The sequence below is a fragment of the Stegostoma tigrinum genome, unplaced genomic scaffold, assembly GCF_030684315.1.
Source record: "Stegostoma tigrinum isolate sSteTig4 unplaced genomic scaffold, sSteTig4.hap1 scaffold_291, whole genome shotgun sequence".
Classification (NCBI taxonomy): domain Eukaryota; kingdom Metazoa; phylum Chordata; class Chondrichthyes; order Orectolobiformes; family Stegostomatidae; genus Stegostoma; species Stegostoma tigrinum.
Window position 1 is genome coordinate 26,080 of NW_026728219.1, and position 14,191 is coordinate 40,270.

The 14,191-nt window shown below is 58.9% G+C and overlaps 1 protein-coding gene across 10 annotated transcripts in view; it reads left to right on the plus strand.

Annotated features, from left to right (window-relative positions):
- The window catches only part of LOC125447967 (dedicator of cytokinesis protein 5-like), a 135,257-nt gene that overhangs the window by 14,875 nt on the left and 106,191 nt on the right, over positions 1-14,191 (plus strand). For 6 of the 10 annotated variants that reach the window (XM_059643855.1, XM_059643853.1, XM_059643850.1 and 3 more), the window contains exons 3-9: positions 2,325-2,365; positions 3,038-3,093; positions 4,149-4,248; positions 6,739-6,887; positions 7,519-7,654; positions 11,052-11,209; positions 12,545-12,626. In XM_059643855.1, coding sequence (XP_059499838.1) covers positions 2,325-2,365; positions 3,038-3,093; positions 4,149-4,248; positions 6,739-6,887; positions 7,519-7,654; positions 11,052-11,209; positions 12,545-12,626 — 722 coding nt within the window. Of the gene's footprint in view, positions 1-2,324; positions 2,366-3,037; positions 3,094-4,148; positions 4,249-6,738; positions 6,888-7,518; positions 7,655-11,051; positions 11,210-12,544; positions 12,627-14,191 lie in introns of those variants that run through there. The other 4 variants (XM_059643848.1, XM_059643852.1, XM_059643854.1 and 1 more) reach the window with 3 other exon arrangements.

The following is a 14,191-nucleotide window of genomic DNA, read 5'->3' on the forward strand; positions in this document are numbered from 1 at the left end:
CGCCTCTGTTATGGGTGACAGGGGAGACAAATGGAGTGTACTTCAAAGGATCGGGAGTGTGAAAATGCTACAACTCTGCAGAGTAACTGATCGGAGCACAGCCGGAATCCCGCGAACAGTTTGGGAGCCAAACGCAGCCACATGGAAGTAGTTCAGCTCCGGGGTACTTGGTTAAGCATGAAAAAGATGGGCTGAACAGAGTAATCTCAGAGTGACAGGGGTGGTGAGGAGGAATTTCTTCTCTCAGACGGGAACGAATCTGCCGAATTCTTTCCCGCGGAAGGGCAGTCGGGTCGTAAAGTCTGGAGGTTTTCATCAGGAAGGGGAAATCGAAGGATATGGAGGGAGGGGGCTGGGGGGGCAGGATTCGAAGCAGAGATCATCTGTTGAGGGGCAGAGTTGAGCAGATGGGCAGAGCGGCCTACGTCTGTTGCCGCACCTCTCAGACCGACGTCATTTTGGGCAACCCCAGAGTCTAGACTGGGTGGGGATTCCTGGCACGTTCATCGTGGCAGGAAAACCCTGTCGCTACTCGCTCGGGAAGCAACCGTGGGAACGTCGGCGTCAGGTACGGCCGGAGTGAGAGTGCGGGTGAAGTGGCTGGCACGGGAGCCCGCAGCGTCGGGGTGTGCGTGGCAATGGCCCCCCGTCTCAAGGTCTGACCCAGAGCTCAGTTGAGCGAACGAAACCAGACTGGGAAGCTGCGTTAGGGTTTGCGACACCATCCTCTTGAGGGCATGGGAGGGGCATGTTGGGATGGGTAATCCGTGCCCACAACTGCCCTCAAGGAACACATTCTGAGGAAAGGCCCTTGCAGTCTGGGGCTGGTGCCAAATTTTTGCATTGGGTGTGTTGCCAAGGAACAGAGAGAGAGAGAGCGAGAGAGACATAATCATCCATGAGTCAGTCAGAGTTGTACAGCATGGAAACAGACCCTTCGGTCCAACGCGTCCATGCTGACCCGATATCCTAAACTAATCCAGTCCCGTTTACCAGCATTCGGCCCCTATCCCTCTAAACCCTTCCTATCCATGTCCCCATCCAGATGCCTTTTAAATGCTGTCCCTGTACCAGCCCCCACCCCTTCCTCTGGCAGCTCGTTCCACACACGCACCACCCTCTGCGTGAAAATGTTACCCCTCAGGTCCCTTTTAAATCTTTCCCCTCTTACCTTAAACCTATGCCCCTCTAGTTTTGGGCTCTGAGGAAAACATGTTGTCTATTCACCCCTATCCATGCCCCTCATGGTTTTATAAACCTCTATAAGGTCACCCTCTCAGCCTCCGACGCTCCGGGGAAAACAGCCCCGGCCTCTCCCTGTAGCTCAAACCCTCCAACACCCTGTAAAACCTTTCTGAACCCTTTTACGTTTAACAACATCCTTCCTGTAGCAGGGAGACCGGGATTGAACGCAGTATTCCAAAAGTGGCCCTAACCAATGTCCTGTAGAGCTGCAACATGACCCTCCCAACTCCCTATACTCAACGCACTGACCAATAAAGGCGAGCGTACCGAACACCTCCCTCACCGCCCTGTCTACCTGCAACTCCACTTTCAGGGAGCTCTGTACCTGCCCCCCAAGGTCTCTCTGTTCAGCAACACTCCCCAGGACCTTACCATTAAGTGTATAAGTCGTGCCCTGATGTGCCTTTCCCAAAGCACAGCCCCTCACGTTTATCTCAATTAAACTCCATCTGCCGTCCCTCAGCCCGTCTGATTGTGGTCCCGGTGTACTCCGAGATAACTTTCCTCGCTGCCCGCTACAACCTTCGCTTTCGACCTAATGCTGCACATGACAGTGAACGCATGTGGCTCGGTTTTGACCGATGTGAATGGCACCCCTGGCCAAAGTGGCAGGCGTGGTCAACGAGGGTGGCCCGGTCGGCACGGAGTCTCTTGAAAGCCTGCCCAGCCCAGGGACTGGAATCAGAAACCCCAGCGACCCGAGGGCTGTGCTGATGCGAAGCGGGTTGAGGGGTCAAGGAAAGTATAGAGAGAGAGAGGGAGGGAGGAAGAGACAGAGAGTGAGATAGAGAGCGGTGGGCAATGAGATGGCACCTCTCCCCTGGGGGGCATCTTGGCGATACCTTGCAGCCCTTCGCTTCAATGCATGCCCACGCCATGCGATTCCACGCCCAGCTCTCGGCTCCCCAACATACCCCCCCCCCCCGCCCCCAACATTCTCCCCACAAGACTTGCCATTTCCCATTGTGAGCGGGTATCAGTGAAGGGAGCTTGGGTGGGGGCATGGGTACGGTTCAGGAGGGAGCTGGGAGCTCACCAATTTACGACCAGCGCTCACATCAATGTGTCTTCTCCCACAGGCTGGTATAGAGGATACTGTCTTCAGAACAAATCGAAAAAGGTACTGTGCTTCCCATGTGGTTACCAGCGAGAGCCAGGAGAATCCGAATGGATTAAGACTGTACAGTTTGCTTCCGGCCCACTCTGATCGCGTTCGGAATGTCTTGCAGTTTCCAGTCCCATTATTTTGCAGAACGGTCTAGGCCCGAAACGTCAGCCTTCCTGCTCCTCTGATGCTGCTCGGCCTGCTGTGTCCATCCATCTCCACACCTTGTTATCTCTTATCTGGACAGTATTCAGGTTTGGGCTGCCAAATGGCAAGTGATTTCTGCGCCACATGAATGCCAGGCAGTGCCCACCCCCAGCACACGAGAATCTAACCATCGTCCCCTTGACGTTCAATGGCGTTCCCATCCCTGAATCCCCACCCCCCTCATTATCAACATCCTGGGGGTTACCACTGACCACAAACTGAACAGGACCAGCCCCACAGAAACACAGCGGCTACAGGAGCGGGTCAGGGGCTGGGAATCCTGCAGCGAATAACTCCCCCCCCCAAAGCCTGTCCCACTATCGACAAGTCAGGAATGGGATGGAATACCCGCCCCACCACTTGCCCTGGAATAGGGAATGGTGGGGGGGCTAGAGATCCATTGATCTTGGACTGCTCTTCAGAGAAAGGTACGGATTAGAAACAAATTAATTGGGGTTTTTGTTTCTTGCCACTTCACAGGGCATTTTCCCGGCCACGTACATTCATTCGAAAGAGCCGAAAGTGGAAGGAGCGAGGTGAGGATAATTTCTCTCCCCTGACCTATGTTACTGGATAGCAGTGCAAGGTGCCACAGTCTCTCTCTCGCTCTTTATGTCTTGCTCCGTCATGCCAAGGATGTGAATTCGCCAATCAGTTGCCCTGGGCACAGCTCACACTGACCTCCCCGGCCTCAGTCTCTTCCCCCCGGCATCCGCCACCCTGCCATTCACACCTCCTCTAGCCCTGTCCTTTGTCCCCTTCACCGCCCCACCTCAAATTCCCTCGTTCCTTTCGGCTCCCGCGGTCTCCAAAGTGGCATGGAATGCCCCTCTTTCCCTGCCGCCTCCCGTGTCTCCTTCGATTCGCACCCCCTCCCACCACCATCAAGATAGCCAGCGGATCTGTTTGACCTAGGTCTTAATCTGTGGCCCTGCACCTTACAGGTCCCTCACCTTCATAAGCAAATAAACGGTGTGCAGTGTGATGCCTCCCTCCTCTTCCGCACTTTCACCAGTGACTTCCTGATTCCCAACTGCCTCCGGATGTAACCAGTGGCATCCACGATCGGATTCAGAGACCAGAAACGTATGCCACTCTGCCAGCCACCTGGCGTCTGAATCGAAACAAAGAGCCTGGCGTCTAAGAGCTCGCTGATCCATTCCTGACCGACCCCCACCCCACTCCTCCCCCTCCACGCAGCATAGAAAATTGACACCCCGTTTGAGATTTGGCATCCGTGCCTGTCCTGCCCTGGCATGCAGACAGCAAAGATAGAAGCCCCAGACGACACCTGCATTCCCTTCGCCCACCCTCACCAAACTACCCCCCACCCACCCACACCATCCCCTCTGCGATACTCTTGCTGCCAGGCGGATCGTGACCCGTTTGCCCCCCCACCCACCGCCAACTTCCCACGCAAAGCAGAATCGGACTGAACCGCATTTGCCCCTTGAGGAAATTTGTTGCGCCATTGACCCCGAGGTGGTTGGAGGGAAGGAGGTGGTTGGGGGGGGGGGGGCGCGGTGTGATTCTGTGGGTGGCACCTGGCGCGGGGGACATTGGCAGCGGCTAACCTGGCACCTCTCCCCAGCAGGCAGGAGGAAGCGGTCATCGCTGGTGAGGTGCCCCTGGTCCAAGAGCTCAATACCACCCTGCGGGAATGGGTTGTCATCTGGCACCAGCTGTACCTGGTGAGGATTGGGGGCAGTGGTGGGGCAGGGGAGGGGCAGAGGTGCCAACTTTGTGGGGGGGTCGAGGGGGAGCGATCTAGCATGACTCGAGGGGCTGAGCGGCCAGTTCCCGCAGCCCTGAAAGCTAATACCCCCAGAGATTTTCTGACTATCCGCTCAGTCCCACAGGATCGAGGTGATGGCCATTGGAGAGTCGGGGTGGGGGGGGGGGTGGATTTCGCCTCAGGTCTCCGTCACCCAGGGTCCAGGAGCTGCTCCATCACGCTCGCTGTCCCCCTCCGCCTCTCTCTCTGTCTGTCACTGTCTTATTCTCCCCCTCTCTGTTTCTCTTGCTGTGTCTGTCTCTCACTCTCTCTCTTCCTCACTCCCTCTGTCTCAGACTCTCTTTCTTTCTTCCTTTCTAACTCTCTTTCTCTCTCACTCTCTCTTCCCACCCCCATCTCTCACCGTCTCACTTACTCTCTCTCACTGTCTCTCTCACCCTCATTCTCTCAATGTCTCTGTCTCTCTCTCTCATACACACCCTCTTACTCTCTCCCTTCTCTCTCTCTTTCTCTCACCCTCTACCTCCCTCTCTCTCTATTCCTTTCTTCTCTGTCTCTCTCTGTCTCTCTCTCCCTCTCTCTCGCCCTCTACCTCCCTCTCTCTCTATTCCTCTCCTCTCTCTCTCTCTCCCTCCCGCTCTCTATTCCTCTCCTCTCTCTCGCTCGAACTCTCTCTCCCTCTCTCACTATTACCCTCTTCTCTGTCTCTCTCTCTCTCTCTCTCACACACCCTCTCCCTCCCTCTCTTTCTATTCCTCTCTTCTCTGTCGCTCTCTCACTCTTGACCTTGGGCTGTGTGGAACAGACAGTCTGAAGGTTATGTCTGTGCAAGAGAACTCCAGACACAACACAGACACACTCTCTCTCACACTCACACACACACTCTCACACTCTCTCACACACACTCTCTCACACGCACACCTGCATACAGGCTTTTACTCACACACACACACACACACACACACACACACACACACACACACACACTCTCTCTCACACACAGACACACACAGACACACACACACACACACACGCACATACTCTCTCTCTCTCTCTCGCACGCACTCTCTTTCTTTCACACACACACACTCACACGCGTACGCTCACAGTGAGTTCCAGATTCCCCACCAGCCTCTGGGTGTGAACATTTTTCCTCATGTCCCCCTCTAAGCCTCCTGGCCCTTGCCTTAAATCTATATTGCCCACACCTCGCCAGTCATTGATCCCACCCCCAAGGAGTAACGTTCCTTCCTGTCTACCCTATTGATACCCCTCACCATTTTATCCATCTCAATCATGTTCCCCCTCCTCTCAATCTCCTGCTCTAAGGAAAACAACACCTCAGTCTGTCCTAATCTCTCTTCAAGAACTGAAACTCTCCAGCCCCCCACAAGGCAACATCCTGGTAAATCTCCCTCTGCTCGCTCCGTTGCTAATATTCCAGCATACTGTGTCTCACAGCCAGGCAGACTGTCTCTGTCTGAGTGAGCTGTTTTCACACGGAATGTGAGGCCTTGGGCCTCTGTGTCCAAAACGCAATTCCTCGCTGAAGGAACATTACTGAAACTGGATAGCCTGTGCAATAATTACTGTTATTAAGTCACAGAGTCATACAACAGACTCTTCAGCCCGTCTAAGTCAACCAGATATCCTAAATTAATCAAGGCCCATCTGCCAGCATTTGGCCCATATCCCTCTAAACCCTTCCTATTCATGTCCCCATCCAGATGCCTTTTAAATGTTGTAATTGTACCAGCCCCCACCCCTTCCTCTGGCAGCTCATTCCACACACGCACAGAGACCAAAATTGAACACAGCGCTCCAACTGCAGCCTCAGAAACGTCCTGGGAGGTTTCTCCTAAAAACTTCACAAGGCGTGCTCATCAGATCACAACCGGAAGACCATGACTGGGTCCGGGGCCCCGTATCCAAGCAGAGATGGACTGGCCATCAGAGGGAGCCCGGAGACGGTTCCCTCGGCGGAACCCAAGTACGGAGGGACTGTCTTCTGGGGGGAGGTCGTGTAGGCCAGGGCCCATCCTTATGTCGAAGTGACCTTATTGAAATGGGCAGGACTCTCAGCAGGACTTGACAGGGGTAGATGTGGAGACGGTGCGTCCCCTTCTGCGAGGGTCCAGAATAAGGCGTCATCCATTGAAGACAGGGATTTTGTGGAATTGCTTCTCTCCAAGGGAAGTTTTTAGCGCAGAGGGTTGTAGGGTCACGAAGTCTATCAAAGGCCGAGTCAGAGGAAGGGGCAACTGAGGGTTGGGGGCGGTGCGGGGAAGTGGGAGTTGAGGACAATTGGATCGGCCGCAGAATGTGAGAACGGACCGGAAGGACTGAATGGCCTCCTGCTGCTCCATTCCCTTTGAAATCCCTGTTGGCACACACCCCCGCAACCATGGTGTGAGCGTATATCTGTGTCTTCCTCCCTCCTGTACAGCGCGGCGACCAAACCACGTTTGACCATGTGCGAGACATGGCGTACAATCTGATGGAATGGCGTTCCCAGATCCTGTCGGGAACGCTGCCAAAGGACGAGCTGACAGAGCTGAAGGGCAAGGTCATTGCTAAGATTGACTACGGGAACAGGTGAGGCCGCACTGCCCGCCCAGAGCTGGTGGGAGGTGGGGGGGAGCCTCACAGTCGAAGGGGGAGCGAGGCGGATAAAGGACAGGAGTCAGGCCCTCACTGCTTGGCACCATCAGGACCCCTTGTGCAAGAACGCCGGGGGGGGGGGGGGTGGTTGTGACACTGCCCACTGCCTGAGGAAAGGGGGAACCGATTGGTTCCACTCCTCCCGGGCTTGGAAGACCCCATGACCGCTCCACAGTGACCAATCAGAAGGCACAGTGGCGACAGTTTCTGACGGGGGCATTTAGGTGGAAGGGGTGGGGGTGTGGTTGGGCAAAGTCAGGCGTGCCCAGTTGGCGCTCCGTGACTCGCAAATCAATCTCCACCAATTCTGCAAACAGTGTAAGTTGGTGCTCCCTTTTGAATTCCTCGAAATTTAGCATTCTTGCAGAGGAGTCCTGAGGGAACAAAAAATGTCTTTGACATCGCTCGCCCGCTGTGAGTCAAGAGAAAACTTTTCAGGAGTCCCCCCGGGGTGTGGGATACAAGAAGGGGGCTAGCCGTCTCAGCCACGCGGACCCCCGGCGATCCGAGCGCCGGAATCCTGGCTGCACATTGCTGACGGAACGGGGCTCTCGTTTGCTTCCAGAATCCTGGGGCTGGACCTGGTCGTTCGGGATGAACAGGGAAACATCTTGGACCCAGACCTCACCAGCACCATCGCACTGTTCAAAGCTCACGAGTCCATCTCCAGGGGAATTGACGAGAGGATTCAGGAGGAGAAGGTAAGCCCGTCAGCACTGACCCTCCGACAGTGCCCACTCCCTCAGCACTGACCCTCCGACAGTGCCCACTCCCTCAGCACTGACCCTCCGACAGTGCCCGCTCCCTCAGCACTGACCCTCCGACAGTGCCCGCTCCCTCAGCACTGACCCTCCGACAGTGCCCGCTCCCTCAGCACTGACCCTCCGACAGTGCCCGCTCCCTCAGCACTGACCCTCCGACAGTGCCCGCTCCCTCAGCACTGACCCTCCGACAGTGCCCGCTCCCTCAGCACTGACCCTCCGACAGTGCCCGCTCCCTCAGCACTGACCCTCCGAGAGAGCGGCGCTCCCTCAGCACTGACCCTCCGACAGTGCCCGCTCCCTCAGCACCGACCCTCCGACAATGCCCACTCCCTCAGCACTGACCCTCCAACAGTGCCTGCTCCCTCAGCACTGACCCTCCGACAATGCCCGCTCCCTCAGCGCTGACCCTCCGACAGTGCCCGCTCCCTCAGCACTGACCCTCCGACAGTGCCCGCTCCCTCAGCACTGACCCTCCGACAGTGCCCGCTCCCTCAGCACTGACCCTCCGAGAGAGCGGCGCTCCCTCAACACTGACCCTCCCACAGTGCCCGCTCCCTCAGCACCGACCCTCCGACAATGCCCACTCCCTCAGCGCTGACCCTCCAACAGTGCCCACTCCCTCAGCACTGACCCTCCGACAATGCCCGCTCCCTCAGCGCTGACCCTCCGACAATGCCCGCTCCCTCAGCACTGACCCTCCGACAGTGCCCCGTCCCTCAGCACTGACCCCGTGACAGTGACTGCTCGCTCAGCACTGACCCTCTGACAGTGCCCCCTCCCTCAGCACTGACCCTCCGACAATGCCCACTCCCTCAGCACTGACCCTCCAACAGTGCCCGCTCCCTCAGCACTGACCCTCCGACAATGCCCGCTCCCTCAGCGCTGACCCTCCGACAGTGCCCGCTCCCTCAGCACTGACCCTCCGACAGTGCCCGCTCCCTCAGCACTGACCCTCCGAGAGAGCGGCGCTCCCTCAGCACTGACCCTCCCACAGTGCCCGCTCCCTCAGCACCGACCCTCCGACAATGCCCACTCCCTCAGCGCTGACCCTCCAACAGTGCCCACTCCCTCAGCACTGACCCTCCGACAATGCCCGCTCCCTCAGCGCTGACCCTCCGACAATGCCCGCTCCCTCAGCACTGACCCTCCGACAGTGCCCCGTCCCTCAGCACTGACCCTCTGACAGTGCCCCCTCCCTCAGCACTGACCCTCCCACAGCACCCGCTCCCTCAGCACTGACCCTCTGTCAGTGCCCGCCCCCTCAGCACTGACCCTCCGACAGTGCCCGCCCCCTCAGCACTGACCCTCCGACAGTGCCCACTCCCTCAGCACAGACCCTCCGACAGTGCCCGCTCCCTCAGCACTGACCCTCCGACAGTGCCCGCTTCCTCAGCACTGACACTCCGACAGTGCCCGCTCCCTCAGCACTGACACTCCGACAGTGCCTGCTCCCTCAGCACTGACCCTCCGACAGTGCCCCCTCCCTCAGCACTGACCCTCCGACAGTGCCAGCTCCCTCAGCACTGACACTCCGACAGTGCCCGCTCCCCTCAGCGCTGACACTCCCACAGTGCCCGCTCCCTCAGCACTGACACACCGACAGTGCCAGCTCCCTCAGCACTGACACTCCGACAGTGCCCGCTCCCCTCAGCACTGACCCTCGGACAGTGCCCGCTCCCTCAGCACTGACCCTCGGACAGTGCCCGCTCCCTCAGCACTGACCCACCGACAGTGCCCACTCCCTCAGCACTAGCCCTCTGACAGTGCCTGCTCCCTCAGCACTGACCCTCCGACAGTGCCCCCTCCCTCTACACTGACCCTCCGACAGTGCCCGCTCCCTCAGCACTGACCCTCCAACAGTGCCCGCTCCCTCAGCACTGACTTTCCGATAGTGCCTGCTCCCTCAGCACTGACCCTCCGACAGTGCCCGCTCCCTCAGCACTGACCCTCCGACAGTGCCCGCTCCCTCAGAACTGACCTGCCAACAGTGCCCGCTCCCTCAGCACTGACCCTCCCACAGTGCCCACTCCCTCAGCACTGACACTGTGACAGTGCCCGCTCCCTCAGCACTGACGCTCCCACAGTGCCCGCTCCCTCAGCACTGACCCTCTGACAGTGCCCACTCCCTCAGCACTGACCCTCCGACAGTGCCCGCTCCCTCAGCATTGACACTGTGACAGTGCCCGCTCCCTCAGCACTGACCCTCTGACAGTGCCCGCTCCCTCAGCACTGACCCTCCCACAGTGCCCACTCCCTCAGCACTGACCCTCGGACAGTGCCCGCTCCCTCAGCACTGACCCTCGGACAGTGCCCGCTCCCTCAGCACTGACACTGTGACAGTGCCCGCTCCCTCAGCACTGACCCTGTGACAGTGCCCGCTCCCTCAGCACTGACCCTCCCACAGTGCCCACTCCCTCAGCACTGACCCTCTGACAGTGCCCGCTCCCTCAGCGTTGACCCTGTGACAGTGCCCGCTCCCTCAGCACTGACCCTCCCACAGTGCCCACTAACTCAGCACTGACCCTCTGACAGTGCCCACTCCCTCAGCACTGACCCTCCCACAGTGCCCACTCACTCAGCACTGACCCTCTGACAGTGCCCGCTCCCTCAGCACTGACCCTGTGACAGTGCCCGCTCCCTCAGCACTGACCCTCCCACAGTGCCCACTCCCTCAGCACTGACCCTCGGACAGTGCCCGCTCCCTCAGCACTGACCCTCGGACAGTGCCCGCTCCCTCAGCACTGACACTGTGACAGTGCCCGCTCCCTCAGCACTGACCCTGTGACAGTGCCCGCTCCCTCAGCACTGACCCTCCCACAGTGCCCACTCCCTCAGCACTGACCCTCTGACAGTGCCCGCTCCCTCAGCGTTGACCCTGTGACAGTGCCCGCTCCCTCAGCACTGACCCTCCCACAGTGCCCACTCACTCAGCACTGACCCTCTGACAGTGCCCACTCCCTCAGCACTGACCCTCCCACAGTGCCCACTCACTCAGCACTGACCCTCTGACAGTGCCCGCTCCCTCAGCACTGACCCTGTGACAGTGCCCGCTCCCTCAGCACTGACCCTCCCACAGTGCCCACTCACTCAGCACTGACCCTCTGACAGTGCCCGCTCCCTCAGCGTTGACCCTGTGACAGTGCGTCCCATCACTGAGTGACTGGCTGTGTGTTAATGAGGAGCGTGCATGTGAATGATTGATTCACGTTCTTCTCTCTCTTGGCCCGCTCTCTCGTTCCCTCATTTTCCCCGCCCCCTTCTCTCTCTCTCTCTCTCTCTCTCTCTCTCCCTCTGTCTTTCTCTCCCTCTCTCCACTTCTGTCTCTCTGATTCAGTCCAGGACCCACAGTATGGAAGTGTGCCATCAGTCTATTTTCTGTCACACGCACACCTACAGCATCTACATCCACCTCAGGAATTTTGTCTGCAACATTGGAGAGGATGCAGAGCTGCTCATGTCCTTGTATGACCCAGTTCAGTCTGAGTTCATCAGGTAAGAGTGCCCTCTGTCCCACCCCTCACAGCCAAGCCATGCCCAGAGGCAGGATGCCGTTCGACCCACCTCGCTGATTCTGCACCGGAGCACAATTGGAGCTGAGTTATAGCCGATTGGGATTCAAACCACCCCTACCCCAATGTCCAAGGCCTGACTCCATTCTGACTCTGCAAACGGGTATTCCGATCTTCAGCGTGTTTTCCCTTCCACATCTCACCCGCTTCCGCCTCTTCTCCCAATTTCATCTCCGCAACACCCATCTCCGCCACCATTTGTAAATTTCGAGCGGGCGGAGGCGGACATGAGCGAAGCTGCTTTTTTTCTCCTTCAAATCCGAAATGGCCGCTCAGAGCCCGCTCTCAGAGTGCGCGGTACCCCGATGCTCTTTGTTTCGATCAGTCAGCCAGGGCTCCCTGATTGTAGCTGTTAACCTATCCAAGCAGGGAACTCAAATCCCATGGAGGTCCAACTTGGCTGACCTCACCGCAAAACCCCCTCCCAACTTCCAACCTCTCACCAATTGAACTCTGCATTGCCGAACCCCCCCCGCCACACAATGGCGTTCTACCACATTCCAAACTGGCCCAAAATCCTGCAGCGAGTAACTCCCCTCCTGATGCCCCCCCCCCCCCCCGACAAAGCCTGTCCCACCATCAACAAGGCACAAGTCAGGAGGGTGATGGAATACCCCCCACTTGCCCCAGGCAGGGGCAGCTCCAACAACACTCGAGAAGCTCGACACCATCCAGGGACAGAGCAGCCCCCCCGCCCCCTGCTCGATAGACCCCACACCCACAAACATCCCACTAAACCCCCACCCCCGACGCTTGCAGCAGTGTGTACCATCTACAAGATGCCCTGCAGCGACTCACCGACTCAGGCAGCACCTTCCAAACCCACCACCCACTTCCATCCAGAAGGACAAGGGGCAGCAGCTACATGGGAACACCCCCCCCCGCCACAAGCTCACCCTCCGAGCCCCTCACCATCCCCGACTTGGGAAATATATCGGCCGTTCCTTCAGCGTCGCTGGGTCAGAATCCTGGGACTCCCTCCCTGAGGGCACCGTGTGGGGGTCCCTACACCACACGGGACTGCAGCAGCTCACCCCCCCCACCTTCTCGGGAGGGGGGCAATTAGGGGGAAACGAGGCAATAAATGCTAAGGCCCGGCCGGCGATGCCCAGGCCCCACGAAAAGTAATGAAGAGAGGGAGAGAAAGCGCACTGACGCAACATTGCGACCAGCCTCTCAAATCTCCTGGATCCTGTCTCCCGTCTTGGCCGTGACTGCTTCCATCTGGCTTTTCATACGTTCTTGCCTTCCCACGCAGCGAGAACTTCCTGGTGCGCTGGGCCAGGCCTGGGACCCCCAAGGAGATCGATCGACTGAACAAGTTGGAGGTGCTGTTCACAGTAAGTGCCGATTCTGCCAGCTGGGCCGATGGCAGGTCCGGGCGGGGGGTTGGGGGGAGGTGCATTGCTGGGGAGGGGGGGGCAATGGGGATGGCAGGACGGCATAGGTGGGCCGAGCCACATAGGCAGGCGCAGTTCGATCTCGAAAACGGTGGCGGGTGCGTAGAGACAGAGGAGCGTCAAGTCTAAGGGGCAAATGGTGGGCTCTTGCTGTGCGGGGCCAATCCCAGCAGGTTTAGATGCTTATGGAAACCTACTCCTCTTCATCAGTTTTGCCGTAGATTATTGTTGGGGGGTGGGATATGTCGGAGCTGTCCCAAAGTTTCTGGACCCCCTTGTAAGGGAAGGGTACGGGGGTGTCTGATGGTGGTCCACAACATGGTAGGAGGCCTTAGACAGGGCACATCAAGGGAAACCATTTCCCTGAGCATTAACCAGAGGGGCACAGATTTAAGGGAAGGGGGCAGGAGGTATAGAGGGGTTGGGGGGGGCCAATGAGGAACTCCCTGCCTGTAATGGTGGGAGAGGCAGGAGCCCCCATCCCATTGAAGAAGAATGGAGATGGGCACTCGCCATGCCACGCATGCCCCATCTGAAGCGGCCAATGAAAACCCCCTGGCGGCGCCACACAGGGGACCCCACTTCAACACGTGGACTGCAGTGGGTCAGCACGGCCGGTTCAAGGGGCGAAAGCAGGACGGGCAAGAAATGCTGGGCCCAGCCACTGACCACCCCTGCACCCACTGCTGTCATCCTTATCCCCCATACCTCTCCCTCTCTCCCCGACACTCTCCCTCCCCTACTCTCCTCCACACTCTCCCCCTCTCTCTCCCCCACTCTCCTCCCCTCTCTCTCTCCCTCTCCCCCACTGTCTCCCCCACTCTCTCTCCCTCTCTCCCCCACTCTCCCCGACTCTCCCCCCCACTCCCTTCCCCCCTCTCCCCGACTCTCTGTCTCCACACCCTCCCTCTCCCTGTCCCTCCCACTCTTTCTCCCCCTCACATCCCCTCTCTCCCTCACTGCCCATCCTGCCCACCCTCCTCGTCAATCCCCCACACACCCCCTCACAAACCCCTCCCCCTCACAACCCCCACTCCCCCCGCACTTACCCTCACAACCCCCTCTCCCCCCTCACTCCCCCTCTCCCCCTCACACCCTGTCTCCCCCTCGCCCCCCTCACTCCCTCTCTCCCCGTCTCCCCCTCCCCCCTCACTCCCCCTCTCCCCCTCACTCCCCCTCTCCCCCCTCACTCTCCCCCTCTCTCCCCCTCCCCCCTCACTCCCCCTTCTCTCCCCCTCCCCCCTCACTCCCCCCTCACTCCCCCTCCCCCTCACTCCCCCCTCCTCCGTCCCTCCCCCCTCACTCCCCCCTCACTCCCCCTCTCCCCCTCACTCCCCCTCTCCCCCTCACTCCCCCTCTTCCCCCTCACTCCCCCTCTCTCTCCCCCTCCACTCCTCACTCCCCCTCCCCCCTCACTCCCCCTCCCCCCTCACTCCCCCCCTCTCTCCCACTCACTCCCCCTCTCTCTCCCCCTCTCCCCCTCTCTCTCCCCCTCCCCCCCACAC